This window comes from Gracilinanus agilis, chromosome 1 (assembly GCF_016433145.1).
Source record: "Gracilinanus agilis isolate LMUSP501 chromosome 1, AgileGrace, whole genome shotgun sequence".
NCBI lineage: Eukaryota > Metazoa > Chordata > Mammalia > Didelphimorphia > Didelphidae > Gracilinanus > Gracilinanus agilis.
In genome coordinates this window covers 131,524,556-131,540,911 of record NC_058130.1, presented here as the reverse complement: position 1 = coordinate 131,540,911, position 16,356 = coordinate 131,524,556, and the positions used below count along the sequence as shown (strand labels likewise).

General features: G+C 37.1%; 1 protein-coding gene across 1 annotated transcript in view; it reads left to right on the top strand.

Moving 5' to 3' along the window:
• GTF3C1 (general transcription factor IIIC subunit 1) overlaps positions 1 to 16,356 on the top strand; it is a 143,797-nt gene that overhangs the window by 60,174 nt on the left and 67,267 nt on the right. The window contains exons 8-10 of the mRNA XM_044656736.1: positions 1,591 to 1,706; positions 3,008 to 3,308; positions 6,439 to 6,653. Of these exons, the coding sequence (XP_044512671.1) occupies positions 1,591 to 1,706; positions 3,008 to 3,308; positions 6,439 to 6,653 (632 nt within the window). The remainder of the gene's footprint in view (positions 1 to 1,590; positions 1,707 to 3,007; positions 3,309 to 6,438; positions 6,654 to 16,356) is intronic.

Below are 16,356 nucleotides of genomic sequence, written 5' to 3'. Positions count from 1 at the left end.
AACTCCAAAAGCACAAGTCTGGAGCTCTTGATTTTGTGCAATCCTCATGGCAAAAAGTACCTTGAAGTCAGAAGAATGCAGATTTGAAGCAAGTCACTTCAGGCCTCCAAACAGCAGTTTTCTCATTTGTAAAATAAACATATTAACAAGTGCGCTGATTAGCTTCCTGTGGAATTGTGGAGAAAGTACTTTATAAACTTGAAGTTTTTTTTAAATGGTCTTTTTAATGGTAGAAAAATGTGTGGTATTATTATTATTGTTATTATGATACACTTCAATTGCCCCTGAGGGCATCACTGCATTATAGCATAGTACAAGAATAGATAGAGTGTCCACAATAGACCACAGAGCCATTACAGTGTGGTTATTGATGATAGTATCTTGCATTTTGTGGTCCTTTATTATTGGCAAAGTACTTTACATACTTTGTTGCATTGATAATGAGTGAATCATCAAGAAAAGTTTATATTCAGTGTCCTCTATTTAAGAAGGCAAGGCAATGTACAAATGCAAGGGAGTTCATTTATTCCATACTTATTATAGATTGTGCATGTCATTACATCTTTCCATGTCAGAACTGGAGTGGGGTGGGGGTGGGGGTGGGGGTGGTAAAAGTTAGATATATCTCAGAGATCTTAGAAAAAAATAATCATAGCTGATATGTGCATATGTATATATACACGTGTAAGTTTGTAAATATGTGTGTGTTTGATTTTATGACAACCTCAAAATAAATATGTGAGGTTATTTTAAAAGTAATATTTTCATTGACAGCAAAGACTTTCATTCTGTGTATTTGTATTATGGTGCCTAACAGAGAGAAGGAGCTTAATAAATGCTTATTGATTGGTTGATTAATTCCCTTTTCCATCTTAAGAAACTGAGGCATAGGGAGGTAAACTACTTCCAGAAAGTTAGTCAGCATTTATTAAGTGTATACTACATGCAGGCATTGTGCTAAACACTGAGAGTACAAGAAAGGCAAAAACAGCCCTTTCCCTCAAAAAATGTACATTCTAACAAGTAAGTTGCAGAATTAGGACTCAAACTCACGTTCACTGCCCTTTCCTCTGCACCTCAGTGAATATGGCTATCTCAGGATAGCCTACCAGTCTTTCCCTACCAGTCTTGATAATTTATCTGTAGGAAAATTCCTCATAAAACATCACCAGTAAGGCAACATATTGTTTTCACTTAGACTGAATAGGACTTTCAGATTCCTTCTAACTTTGAAATTCTGAAGTTTTTGAGGAGATCTTAATGAATAAAAGGGTGGTGTATCTGTACAATCAGCATTTGATTTCTTAATGTTCAGTACAGTACTTTAAATCAAAGGAGATGGCAGAATTTCAGGGATTTGATTGCATTAGGAGATTCTACTACCTTTAAAAATCAGTATGTTTTCCAGAAGCAAAATAGTCTTACCTTTTGATGATTTCAGCAGGCCAATCCATCTTGTTTTTTTTAGGGTTAATTTATCTTTTTTCTCCCTCCTTTTTCCCTACTCCCATGGATTAGTGCAATGATCTATACTTAGTAGACCCTTAATACATTTTTATGCAATGGATATTATCTTCTTCTTCCAAACAGTTGAAAGCAGAGGCACTAAAGGAATTTCCCAGGCTGAGGTGCGGATGGCTATGAATGTGGGGAAATTGGAAGCAAGGATGTTGTGTCGCCTACTTGAGAGATACAAAGTGGTCAAGGTAATATCATGAAATAACTCTACATTTAGTAATTTGGTTTGTATCTAGATATAATATGAATACAGAAGGGGGAAAAACCCAACAACACATGTAATTGAGTCAGAAAACTAAGTAGGACCACCATGTTGAAAGTGGGACGAACACTAGACTTCTCATCAAAAAATCTTAAGTTTATGTCTTGGTTCTGATACTGTCTAGGTATCATAATCTGATACTTACCCTACCTGTCTCACAAGGTTATTGTGCAGGAAACCCTCTAGAAAATTTAAAGTGTTATATTATCTTTATTGAGCATGATTAAGCCAGTTCTGTTATTCAGGGATTGGCTGTCAATTTGTATATTATTGAGGAGCTTTGTATTTCTACCCTCTGGTTGTCAGATGCTTTTTGATAAATTCTCTGCTTCTCAGCAACCTGCTAATATATAGAACAGAAAAAGAGATGATAGTGAAGTTGAGCTCAGAACAAGTTAATTGTGTGACATAACAGCAAAAAAATAAAGAGAAGAAACCCAAACCCACTCAGGAGCTATGTGATCCTGAAAAACAATTTGGTTAGGGAAGAGGTTGAAATTTTTGGATAAAGCCAAGATTTTGTATTTGGAATTCAGTTACTTAAGTTCTCCCTGCCCTCCATAGAAAGAAAATGGCTCATTTTCAGGCTGTTGAATTGTTATCATATTGCATTTCTTATCATTAACATGATGTTGGGGATGAGGTGCTTATTCATATTGGGAAAGTGACACAGATCATTAAGTGGTACCAATAGATCATAAGAATTAGAACCGAAGGGGCAGTTGGGTAGCTCAGTGGATTGGGAGCCAGGCCTAGAGATGGAAGGTCCTAGGTTCAAATATGACCTCAGACACTTCCTAGCTGTGTAACCCTGGGCAAGTCACTTGACCCCCATTGCCTAGCCCTTACCACTCTTCTGCCTTGGAGCCAATACACAGTATTCACTCCAAGATGGAAGGTAAGGGTTTAAAAAAAAAAAGAAGAAGAAGAAGAATTAGAGCTGAAAAGAAACTTTAGAGAGCATTTAGTCCATCTCTTATTTCATTGATAAGGAAACCCAGGCCTAAAGAGGTCAAATGACCTTCCCAAGGTCAGACCACCAAAATATGAAAGAAAGTCTTCTGATTCCAAGTGAATACACTATCTTTTATCCTCCACTGGGGGCAAAATAATTCTTCAGAATTTTTAATCTGCCCTTTAATTACCAGCCATGGTTTGACTCACTTGAAACATGCCACCCTGTATCCTCAATTTCCCAGTATAATTAACCTAATCTGATTTCTTCAGGGTTTCATGGAAGATGAAGGTCGGCAGCGGACAACAAAGTATATTTCCCATGTTTTTGCAGAAGAAAGTGATTTAAGCCGGCAATATGAGAGGGAAAAGGCTCGAAGTGAGCATCTTACCATGGTTAATTTGGCTCCAGTCCCTGAAGAATCTCTTGTCCCCGAAGGAGAGGATACCTTCCACACAGAATCTGACAGTGAGGAAGAGAACACCAGGAGCACCAAAAGAAGAAAAAGAACATCTCAGGGAGAAATGGCATCTGGGTCAAAATTCAGTCCCAAACACTCAACCCCAACAAAGGGTGAGCGCCATTTCCCAAGCAAGGTAGAAGGCAAGGTGTCTCTAGGAGACACTACCTATGGGCTGCAGGATTTAGAAGGGTGCATCCTACCCAATCAGTTACCTTTTGCTTTGTGGTACTTGTTTTAGAGATGTCTTATTTAAAATTTTGTTCTAAACTGGAAGTCCAGTAGCTTCCCTTGCATTTGGTACCAATAGAGGAAGGAACATTGGACTAGCCAACAGAAGATATACAAATTTATGGAATATTAGATTGGGAGACCCTAAAGTTTAGGTGGCTTTCTTATATTGTGGGGGGGGATAAGGAGGTAGTGGGGCTCCAGTAGCCGAAGTAAGGGCCTTGCCCAGAGTTAAATGGCCAGGAAATGGGAGAATCTGTACTCAGACTTCCTTCCTATCACTTAAACTCTAGTGTTCTTTCTGCTGTAACAGATTAATTCCCAACTTGGAAAACTTGACTGTAATAATAACAATAGTAATAATAGCTAACATTTATACAGTGCTTACTCTGTGTCAGGCATTATGCTAAGTAATTTGCCACTGTTATCTCATTGGATCCTCACATAATCATGGGAGAGAGGTGTGATTATTGTACCCATTTTCCATATGAGAAGACAGGCCTAGGGTCACACAGCTAGTTAATGTCAGAGACCAGATATGAACTCCACTCTTCTTGACTCCAGGCCTGACATTCCATCCACTGAGTTCCTGGCTGTCCCATTTTATGAGCTGGATGGCTAATAAATTTTCTGCATACCTGATATTTATCCCTTTTTTATGACACTATAATTTTCTGTTGCATCAGTACACTATATTTTATTCAACCATCCTCCAATGGCCAAACATTTATAGGCTGATACCAATACTTAACTACGAAAAATAGAACATCCATGAATATCTTTATAAATTTAATTTCATTTTTTTCCCTTTCTATTTTTTAAGTTAAAGTCCTAGCAATTGGATAGCTAACTTGGCTTTTCTGAACCTCAGTTTTGTCATGCACAAAAGGTAGATAATATGTGCACTTATTATTTCACAAGATTGTTATGAAAGTCAAATAAATGACAGTATGGAAAAATATATTGTAACAAAAATACTATATAAATTTAAGTTGCCCTAACTGAGAGGCAGTGTGGCAGAAGAAACTGAGGTCCACTTTTGGAGTCAGGGAGGCCAAGGTTCACATCCTGACTCAGCACATACAGCATGACTGTTGACAGGTTGCTCCCTGTCTCAGTAGCCCATGCTTCCCTCAGGACCACAAGTTAAAAGAGAGCTGCCAGACTACTTTGCAGAGAAGTTTCCATATCTACAAACATAAATCTGGACTCTGAAAAATGGTTATCTCCCTTATAAACCTTATTATGTAATGAATCCTCATACTCATCACTATCATTACAGCAACAACCAAAACCAAAAAATTTGCACAAGTCATCCAGACCATTCTTTTGCTTCCAGGGCACCTTGAGTCTTCTCATGCCCTTCAGCCTAGAGATTCTGCTGCTAGAATTTAACCTAAAAATGTCATAGAATGGGGAAATGGAACCTAACCATATGGAAATATTCACAACTCCTCTATTTTATTTAGAGGTAAATTCAGCAAGCATTTATTTTTTTAATTTATTTATTTATCTAATTAATTAATTTAGAATATTTTTCCATGGTTACCTGATTCATGTTCTTTCCCTCTCCTACCCCCCTCCCCCCTCCTGTAGCCAATGCGCAATTTGTTGCAACAACAAACCATTATTCAATCCTCCAATTGCTGGACACTGACTGTTTCCAGTACTTACCTATTAAAAATGGATGGTCCTGAATATCTTTGCAAATGAAGTCCCTTTTTTTTCTTTCTTTTTAAGTAAACATTTTAGCAATGGAATATCTAGGCTTAAGGACATTATATGTCCTTTGATTCTTATGTTATATTGCCATATTTCTCTCCAGATTATCTTAAGATATTATAATGGATTGGAATTCTATAACCTCCATTTCAGTAACTCAGGCTTTCAAGCCATGAGGTTTTCTGAATTTTACCCATATCCATCTTGCTACATTTTTGGCAGTCACCCAGCTGTGGTTCTTTATGAAGTAAGAGGTAATGCTGTTAATATACTGTGAAATAAGTCAAGCAAGCAAAAATAAGAAACTCTATGCTTACCACTAGGCTCCTGAAGTTAGTCTTGCTCTTGGCTAGTTTTCTTGTTCAAGTAATAGTTACTATCTTTCTTCCCAAATCTTCCCCTCTTCCCAGCTTAGCTTCTCTGTTATTGTCAAGGGCACTACCATCATTTCAGTACCCAGGCTCACAATCTAGATGTCATCCTCAACTTCTCACTCTTTCATCCCCCATATCCAATCTGTTGCCAAGGTCTGTCAATTTTATTTTCATAACATCTGTCTCATATATACCCACTTTTCTCCTCTAATGCTGGCACCATCCTGTTGCAGGCTTCTGTCTCATTACTTAGCAGCAGCCTTCTGGTTGCTCTCACTAGCCTCACTTCAGGCCATCCTCCATTAAACTGTCAAATTAATCTTCCTAAAGCATCATACTGACCGTGTCACCACCCCAACTTGATAAACTCCAGTCACTTCCTGTCATCTCCAGGATCAAATATAAAATCTTTTGTTTGGCATTCAAAGCCCTTAGTGATGGGGTCCCTTCCTACCTTTCAGATCTTTTATACCTGAGAACACCAAGCCCTATATATTCTTTGATTCAATGATCTTGTTTCCCTTGCTATTCATCATGTAAGATTCTTCATTTCCCAACTCTGAGCATTTTTAGTAGCTGTCTCCTGTGCTTCAAATGCTCTCCCTCTTCATCTCTGCTTCCTGGCTTCCCTGGCCTCCTTCAAGTCCCAGCTAAAATCCTATCTTGTACAGAAAATTTTTCTCAATCTCTCTTAAATCTAACACCTACCCTCTGTTGGTAATCTCAAATTTATATCATTGTTTTGTCCATAGTCATGCATATTGTCTCCCCTGATAGACTGTGAGCTTCTTGAGGGCAGGAACTGCTTTTTGTTTTTCTTTATATCCCTGGTACTTAGTGCCTAACACATGGTAGGCTTAATAAATGTTTATTGACTAACTGATATGACCACTTTTGATCATTTTCTTTCTTGTAGCTGGATGGAGGTTCTCAAGTCTACATTCAACAAAGAAGAAGCCATCTTCTTCCCTAGGATCTACTGATGAGATTGATGAGGCTTCAGGGACCTTTGTTGACAACATTTTAGAGACCTCTAAAGGCTCTGAGGCCAACATCTCATTTGGCACCCACTCCACTGATGAAGATGGGGATGTGGCTGTGATTGAAGAGGTTAAACTTGAAAACCCAAAGGTGAGTTCTGGCTGTTGACCTCTGGTTTATTTGGCCTTTGACATGCCTGACATGTAGTAGGCTTTCACAAATAAGATTTGTTTCATTCTTTACCTTTCTTTTCTTCGGGCCTGTGTCATGGTGCTAATATAGGAAAAATGATGAAGAATATATTTATGTGTTTCTCTTGCTGCCCTTTCCCCTTTTGTAGTTGATTTCATCTGCTTAAATGTATAACTTAGATGAGGATATAAAATTCTAAACATTGAATAACATCTTATACCTCAGTTGTCTTACCTTTTCCTGGAGATTCTCTCATTCCCTTACATCTGCGCTGCTTTGGTGTCCAGTTTGAAATCTTCACAAGGGCAGAGACTGAATCTTTTTTCATCTCTTTTATACTCGGCACCTAACTCAGTTTGTTACACATACACAATAGGTGCTTAATGAATATTTGTGGCAATGGCTTGCTGGGTTGCCTGTAGGGGCAGACTCTCCTATTACTTGGTTTTTTTTCCCCCTTTTTTTAATTTAGAATATTTTTCCATGGTTACATGATTCATGATTCTCCCTTCCCCCTGCTCTTTCCTCTCCCTTTCTGAAGTTGACAAGCAGTTCCACTGGGTTATACATGTATCATTGTTCAAAACCTATTTCCATGTTATTCATATTTGCAGTAGAGTGATCTTTTAACATTAGAACCCTAATCATATCCCCATCGAACCACATGATGGATCATATGTTTTTCTTCTGCATTTCTGTTCCCACAGTTCTTTCTCTGGATATGGATAATGTTCCTTTTCATAAGTTCCTCTGGATTGTCCTCGGTCATTGCATTGCTGCTAGTAGAAAAGTCCATTACATTCGATTGTACCATAATGTATCAGTCTCTGTGTACAGTGTTCTCCTGGCTCTGCTCCTTTCACTCTGCATCAATTCCTGGAGGTCTTTCCATTTCACATGGAATTCTTCCACTTCATTGTTCCTTTCAGCACAATAATATTCCATCACCATCAGATACCATAATTTATTCAGCCATTTCTCAATTGGCAGACACTCCCTCATTTTGCCACCACAGAGTGCGGCTATAATTATTTTTGTACATGTCTTATAATCTCTTTGGGGTACAAACCCAATAGTAGTATGCTTGGTTCAAAGGGTAGGCATTCTTTTAAAGCCCTTTGCGTATAGTTCCAAATTGCCCTCGAGAATGGTTGGACTAATTCACAACTCCACCAGCAATGCATTAATTAGTGTCCCAATTTTGCCACATTTCCTCCAACATTTATCACTTTCTTTTGCTGCCATATTATCCAGTCTTCTGGATATAAGGCAGGACCTCAGAGCTGTTTTAATTTGCATTTCTCTAATCAGAGGGGATTTAGAGTACTTTTTAATGTGCTTGTTGATTATTTTTATTTCATTGTGCAAAAACTGCCTATTACTATCCCATGACTATTTGTTGATTAGAGAATGGCTTGAGTTTTTGTAAATTTGACTTAGTTCCTTATATATTTGGGAAATTAAACTTTTGTCCGAGAATTTTGTTATAAAAATTTTCTCCCAATATGTGGCTTTCCTTCTAATGTTTGTTGCATTGGTTTTGTTTATATAAAACCTTTTTAATTTGATATAATGAGTCATTCATTTTACATTTTGCAGTGTTCTTTATCTCTTGCTTGGTCTTAAATTCCTTCCTTTCCCACAGATCTGACTGATATATTATTCTATATTCACGTAATTTATTTAGGATTTCACTCTTTATATTTAAGTCATTTACCGATTTTGAATTTATCTTGGTATAGAGCATAAAATATGGATCTAAACCTGATTTTTCCCATACTGTTTTCCAATTTTCCCAGCAGTTTTTGTCAAATAGTGAGTGCTTGTCCCAAAAGCTATGGTCTCTGGGTTTATCTAGCTTGCTAAAGTCATTTACCTCTAGTCTATTCCATTGATACACTCTTATGACTCTTAGCCAGTGCTATATTGTTTTGATGACCACTGCTTTATAGTACAGTCTAAGAACTAGTACTGCTAGACCCCCATCCTTCACTTTTTTTTCATTATTTCCCTTGATATTCTTGATCTTATGTTCTTCCAGATGAACTTTGTTATTATTTTTTCTAATTCTATAAAAAATTTTCTTGGTAGTTTGATAGGTATGGCACTGAATAAGTAGATTAATTTGGGTAGGATTGTAATTTTTATTATTTTAGCTCATCCTACCTAGGAGCAATTAATGTTTTTCCATTCTAGGTTAAATTGTGTGAAAAGTGTTTTGTAGTTATGTTCATATAATTCCTGTGTTTGTCTTGGCAAATAGATTCCTAAGTATTTTATATTGTCTAGAATGATTTTTAAATGGAGTTTCTCTTTTTAACTCCTGCTACTGAGTTTTGTTGGAAATATAAAGAAATGCTGATGATTTATGTGGGTTTATCTTGTACCCTGCAACTTTGCTAAAGTTGTTAATTATTTCCACTAGTCTTTTAGTTGATTTTCTGGGGTTCTTTAAATATACCATCATATCATCTGCAAAGAGTGATAGTTTCCTCACTGCCTACTTTAATCCCTTCAATTTCTTTTTCTTTTCTAATTGCTATTCTAGAACAATATTAAATAATAGAGGTGATAATGGGCATCCTTGCTTTACTCCTGACCTTATTGGGAAGGCTTCTAACTTGTCCCCATTGCATATGATAATTGCTGATAGTCTTAAATATATACTGTTTATATTTTTGAGGAATGGCTCTTCTATTCCTTTACTTTCTAGTGTCTTCAATAGAATTAGGTGGTGTATTTTGTCAAAGGCTTTTTCTGCATCTATTGAGATAATTATGTGATTTCTGTTGCTTTGGTTGTTGATATGGTGTTCCTAATATTAAACCATCCTTGCATTTCTGGTATAAATCCCATCTGATCATAGTGAATAATCCTCATGATCCCTTGCTGGAGTGTTTTTGCTATTCTTCTATTTAAGTTTTTTGCATCTATATTCATTAAGGAGATTGGTTTGTAGTTTTCTTTCTCTGTTTCTGTTCTACCTGGCTTTGGAATTAGTACCATATTTGTGTCATAAAAGGAATTTGGTAAAACTCCTTCTTTGCTTATTTTGTCATTTAATTTATATATTATTGGGATTAGTTGTTCTTTAAATGTTTGATAGAATTCACTTATGAATCCATCTAGCCCTGGGGATTTTTTTTTTTTTTTTACGAATTTCCTTGATGACTTGTTCAGTTTCTTTTTCTGAGATAGAATTATTTAAGTATTCCATTTCCTCTTTTGTTAATCTAGGCAATTTACATTTTTGTAAATATTCATTTCACCTAGATTGTCATATTTATTGCCATACAATTGAGCAAAATAGTTCTTAATAATTACCTTAATTTCCTCTTCATTAGGAGATCACCCTTTTCATCTTTGATACTGTTCATTTGATGCTCTTGTTTCTTTTTTTATTAGATTAACTAGTACTTTATCTATTTTGTTTTTTTCAAGGTACCAGCTCCTAGTCTTCTTTATTAGTTCAATAGTTCTTTTATTTTCAATTTTATTAATATCTCCTTTAATTTTTAGGATTTCCAATTTAGTTTTTATCTGGAGTAATTTGTTCTTTTTCAAATTTTTTAAGTTGCAAGCCCAATTCAATGATCTCCTCCCCCCTCAATTTTATTGGTATAGGCCAGTGATTCCCAAAGGGGGCGCCACTGGTGGGTGCTACAGTGATCCAGGGTGGGCTGTGAAATGCATTTGGGTGCGGTGATAGTATATGTCGGGGGCAGGAGGAGAGGGGCTAAGTAATATTTTTTCTGGAAAGGGTGTGGTAGGCCAAAAAAGTTTGGGAACCACTGGTATAGGCACTCAGCAATATGAAATTTCCCCTGAGTGCTACTTTAGCTGTATCCCATAGGTTTTGATATGACGTCTCCTCACTGTCATTCTCTTTAATGAAGTCTGTAATGGTTCTTACGATTTCTTCTTTGAACCATCAGTTTTGAAGAATTAGATTATTTTGTTTCCAATTAACTTTGTTTGCCTTTCCATGGACCCTTATTAATTATATTTTTTATCACATTATGATCTCAGAAAGTGGCATTTATTATTTCTGCTTTTCTGCATGTTTTTGCAATATTTCTATGCTCTGGTACATGGTTGATCTCTGTATATGTACCATGTACTGCTGAGAAGAAACTGTATTCCTTTTTATCCCTGTTCAGTTTTCACCAGATATCTATTAACTCTAATTTTTCTAGCATTTCATTTACTTCCCTAACTTCTTTCTTATTTATTTTTTGGTTTGATTTACCTAGTTCTGAAAGGGGAAGGTTGATATCCCCCACTAGTATGGTCTTACTATCTATTTCCTCCTTGAGCACCATCAATTTTTCCTTTAGAAATCTAGATGCTAGACCATTTGGTGCATAAATATTTAGTAATAATATTGTTTCATTGTTTATAGAATCTTTTAGTAAAATGTAATTTCCTTCCTTATCTCTTTTAATCAGATCAATTTCTACTTTGGCTTTGTATGGTATCATTATTGCTATTCCTGCTTTTTTTACTTTAGATGATGCATAATAAATTCTGCTCCAGCTTTTTGCCTTAAATCTGTGTGTGTCATCCTGCCTCAAATGTTTTTCTTGTAAACAACATATAATAGGATTCTGGTTTTTAATCTGCTTTGCTCTCCACTTCTGTTTAATGGGTGAGTTCATCCCATTCACATTTGGTATTATGATTACTAACTGTATTGCCCTCCATAGTATTATCCCCTTTAGATCCTGCTCTGTTCCTTTTCACTCTGTTACTCCTCACCAGTATTTTGCTTTTTGTAAACCCCCACAGTTCCCCCTCCCCACAATTACCCTCTTCTTCCCTTGTCTTGTTCCCCTTCTACTTCTCTGTAGGTTGATAGAATTGTATACCTCACTGAGTATACTTGTTTTTCCCTCTCTGAGCCAGTTACAATGAGAATAAAGTTTAGGTATTGTCCTTCATCACCCTTGTCCTCCCCTCTCTCTATAGATTTTTCTTGCTTCTTTATGATAGATAATTTACCCCATTCTATTTCTCCCTTCCCTTTTCTCAATGTAACCTTCTCTTTCAGCCCTTAATTGATTTTCTTACAGTCATTCATATGCATAAATATCATATCATATCATACATACATATTGTTTCATATCATATTTTCATATACATCATATCATTATATACATCATGCTGTTATAATCAGCTTACTTTTCCACCCTCTTTCTGAGTGAATTCCTTCTATCTTCTCTACTACTAAGAGTAATTTTTGAGAATTACAGAAATCTTTTTTCTATGTAGACAAATAAACATTTTTACATTAGCGAGTCCCTTAAATTTTCTCTTATTACCTTTCTGGGATTCTTTTGTGACTCATATTTGGCCTTCAATTTTTTTGTTTAGGTCTGACTTATTCCTCAGAGATGCTTGGAAATCTTCTATTTTATTGAATGACCATTTTTTCTCCTGAAAGAATATACCCAGTTTTACTGGATAGGTGTTTCTGGGTTGTAAACCAAAATCTTTTTCCTTCCTGAATATCATATTTTATACCTTACAATCCTTTAATGTAGAAGCTGCTGCGTCTTGTGTGATCCTGATTGTAGCTTTATGGTATTTGAATGGTTTCTTTCTGGTTGTTTGAAGTATTTTTTCCTTGGCTTGGTGGCTCTTGAATTTAGCTTTTACATTCCTGGACTTGTCAATTGAGGATTTCTTTCTGAATGTGATCTATGAATTCTTTCAGTTTCAATTTTATGTTCTTGTTCAAGGATCTCTGGGCAATTATCTTAGATCATTTCTTATAATATTTTTTTCTTGATCGTGGCTTTCCGGTAATACAATAATTCTCAGATTGTCTCTCCTAGATCAATCTTCTAGGTCAGTTGTTTTTTCAGTAAAATATTTCATGTTTTCCTCTTTTTTTATTCCTTTGATTCTGCTTTATTGTTTCTTGATTTTTCATGAAATCATTAGTTTTTAGGTGGTCAATTCTGATTTTTAAGTCCTGGTTTTCCTCTGTCAGTTTTTGGTTCTCCTTTTTCAATTGGCCCATTTTTTCTTGCATCACTTTCATTTCTCTTTCCCACTTTTCCTATACCTCTCTTAATTGGTTTTTGGAATCTTTTTTGAGCTCTTCTACACTCTTTGTCTGATCCATATTTTTCTTTTGGACTTTGGGTGTTTTTCCTTTACTTTTGCTGTACCCTTCTGTGTCTGCACCTTGTTCTTTAGAGTTAGGTGCTTTTTTGTTGTTTGTTCATTTTTTCCTATCTAATTATAGGTAGGCTCTGTTTTCTGGGAAGTTGGGGTACCCTCTTAAACTTCAGTCCTTCCTTGATGCTATTTTTGGCTTATTTTCTGGGTTGTTACTATTTTACTAGATGGGTTGAGAGCTCTGAGAACCCCCATCCCCCTGTTGATTCAATTAATCCTTGAGATACTGATAGCTTAAAGACTTTCCTCAGGCTTGGGTGTAAGCTTTTGATCTCACTCTGAACTTGATCAAGTCTAGGGCTGCTGATCAAATTCTAGCGCGCCCCCCCCCCCCCTTAGGCTCAGAGTTGTTTTTTTTGTTGTTGTTGTTGTTGTTTTGTCTCAAGGTGTTCTTGATTCAATCAGGCACACCCTTAATTGCCCTATCCTGGAGCTCCACCCTTAATTTTGGACAAAAATTCCTTAGGAGGTTCCCCCTGAGAACTGTGTCCTCATCCCAAGCCCAGACTTGGATTCCTGGCTTCATTCTGGGCCCAGGCAGATCAGTCCACTTCAGCCCAGATTGCCCTGAGCTAGGACTCCAGATTTCTCCACAGGTTTAAAATTTCAAGGGATATGGGTTGGTTTAGACCACTATTTGCCCTGGAAGGATCTCAGGGTCTGACTTAAGTGGGGTTTAAGTTTGGAATCTGTGAGAGCAGATGTGGGGTGGGGGTGGGGGTGTTGTAGTTTGTTCTTGGCTTGCTCTTTACTTGCTGCTATAGCCTCCTGCTAGCTCTGCTCCCATCTCACCTCAGTTCCCCAGATTGTCTCTGCCTACCTTTTGTGTTTTTCTTTTCTTAAAGGTTGTTTCACTCTGGCTCCTTGTTGGTTCTTTCACTCCTGTATTCTTTTTGTGGCAATATTTTAATCTTGGTTGGAGAGGATGTTCATGAAATGGTACTACTATTCTAGTTACTCCTCCATCTTGGCTCTACCCCCGGAAGTCCCATCGCTTGGTTTGTTGGCTATGGACTTTGCCAGATCTTTTTCTTCCTAAGAAATCTCTTCACAAGTTAGAGCAGAAGTATCTACTTACATAAATCTGATAGATTTAAAACTGGAAAATCTTTTAGAGACTTCTCATTTTTGAGATGAGGAAATTGAGATATAGAGGTTGAATAATTTGCCCATCCGTGGTCATATAGCTACAAAGTGTGAGAGGTATGATTTGAAACCAGATTTTCTTGATGCCAAAACCAGTCTCCTATCCACCATATTACATTATATCTTCTGTGTATGTGTTGGACACTTCTGAATCCTTAAAAAAATATAGAATATAGATGAAACAGTCGTGTCTTCATGGAGAGAGTAATTGGAAGAAGGAGGAAGGTAAGAAAATGTATTTTTATTGCACACTATTACATAAGTGCATTAGAGTTACAAAAAAAAGTGCTATGTGAGGTCCCAAGGCTAATGTTATCACCACTCAGAGCAACAAGGGGAATCTTCATGGAAAAGGTAGAATTTGATTTATTTAAAGGATAGTTAGCAATTTAACTCATGAAGAAAGCATTGATGGCAATATAAAGCATAGTAAATAGTGTGATAAGAGCCATGCATGGGGGTGGGAGAAAACAGGGGACATTTGGGTAATAGAGAGTAGTCTGTGTGGGCTGAAGCATAGACCCCTTCATTGGGGTCATAAATAAATAAGACTGAAAAGGTGAAGCGGTGCCAAAAGGTGGAGGCTTTTGAATCAGAGGGAGGGGCATTTGAACTTGGTAAATAATAAGTCACTTGAGGTTTTTTTCTGCAAAGGAATAACAACACCAGTTCTGTGCAAATTAATAAGAAAGATTCCCTTAGAAAACTACCCTCACTCAGTCAACCATGAGACAAGCAGCATGTGTCAAGCACCTTTTATATGCAAGGCACATTTCTAAGGGCTAGGGATACCAAAAAGGCTGAGGCCCAGGCCTTGCCATCCTGAGCTCATTTAGTAATTCTGTTTTATTTATTTAAATAATTTTTCCCTGATCTTTTCATTGTAAAATAGGACAAGGAACTATCCAAGTATCTTGTACCTACTGCTTGCTTCCTTTGATAACTTCATTACTCTTTGAGATTCCTGCTTCATTTTACTAAAATCTGGCTCACCCAGTAACTAATAACTAAGCTAAGTTGAAACCTGATCACCTAATACAGATGCTTCTGCCTTCCTCTAGTCGTTCTCCAGGTCCTGAAAAGTGCCTTTTGACTTATTCTTGTCAAAAGTGAAAAAGGCCCCAAGTGAGGCATTGTAGTGGAAATTATGTAAGCTGTACTGTCGTTTTGGGCCAGCCATGTTTGTTTTAAGGCAGCATGGTATGATCAGAGTGTGATTGAAAGGCATGAGCACACTGCCAGTACAAGGGAGGTCAGAATCCAGCAAGCAGGAAGCACCATGCCACCCACTGTGGGGTAGACCCTAGGGCAGCTACAAAGACAAAATTAAACATTTCCTTCAAGGAGCCCCATTCTACTTGAGAGATACATTGTCTTGCTAAAGGCAGCATGATGTAGAAGGAAAAGAATGGACTGAGTTTGGAGTCAAAGGATGTGGGTTCAAGGTCCATGGGGTTCTACACCCCTTTTCAATTGTAGGTTGAGTGACTGTAGGCAAGTCACTCAGCATTTCTGACCTCAATTTCCTTCACTATTAAGAGACAGGATTAGGTTAGACCTCTGAGATGCTTTGCAAACTTTACATCTTTGAAACTAGGATGAATGTATAAGGAGATAAGCAGGAAGAAAGTGGGAAAAGGAGCAGGTTGACTCAAACTAATTAGTCAAGCATTTATTAAGCATCTTTTATGTACCAGGAAGAGGCAGCATGGTATAGTGGATAGAGAATTGACCTTAGATTCAGGAAGACTTGGTTTAAGGTCCCACCTTTGATACATACTGATTGGGTAACCATGGGAAAGACACCTAACCTTTCAGCATCCTTTGGCAAATCTCCCAATGCTGGAATTTGCAGAGAAAGTGCTCCTTTGCATTCCTAGTAGAAATTCCTCACCAAGCCTTTACAGGTCTGAGCCAAAAATGTTTTTAGACATTGTGCTAAGCTGTAGAGATAAAGAGACAGCAATAACATAGTCCATGCCCTCAAGAACTTCCATTCTGTTGAAGAAAACACATATAAGTATAGAAGAAGTAAATACAAGGAACTTCTAAATTTTGTAGGGAGGCCACTCAGGCTGGAGCTGAATTTTGAAGGAAGCTTGGGATTCTAAGAGGCAGAAGTGAGTAAGGGGTATATTCTAAGGATGAGGCACAACCCACAGAAAAAAAGCACAAAGATGGGAGATGGAATTTTGTGTAATGAGTGACTGTAAGTAGGCCAGTTGGGCTGGACTATAAACTAGTGTTTGAAGGGAAGTAATGGAGACTATGTCTAGAAAGGTAGGGTGGATCCAGACTCTCAAGGCTTCATATAACAACCAGAAGTTTG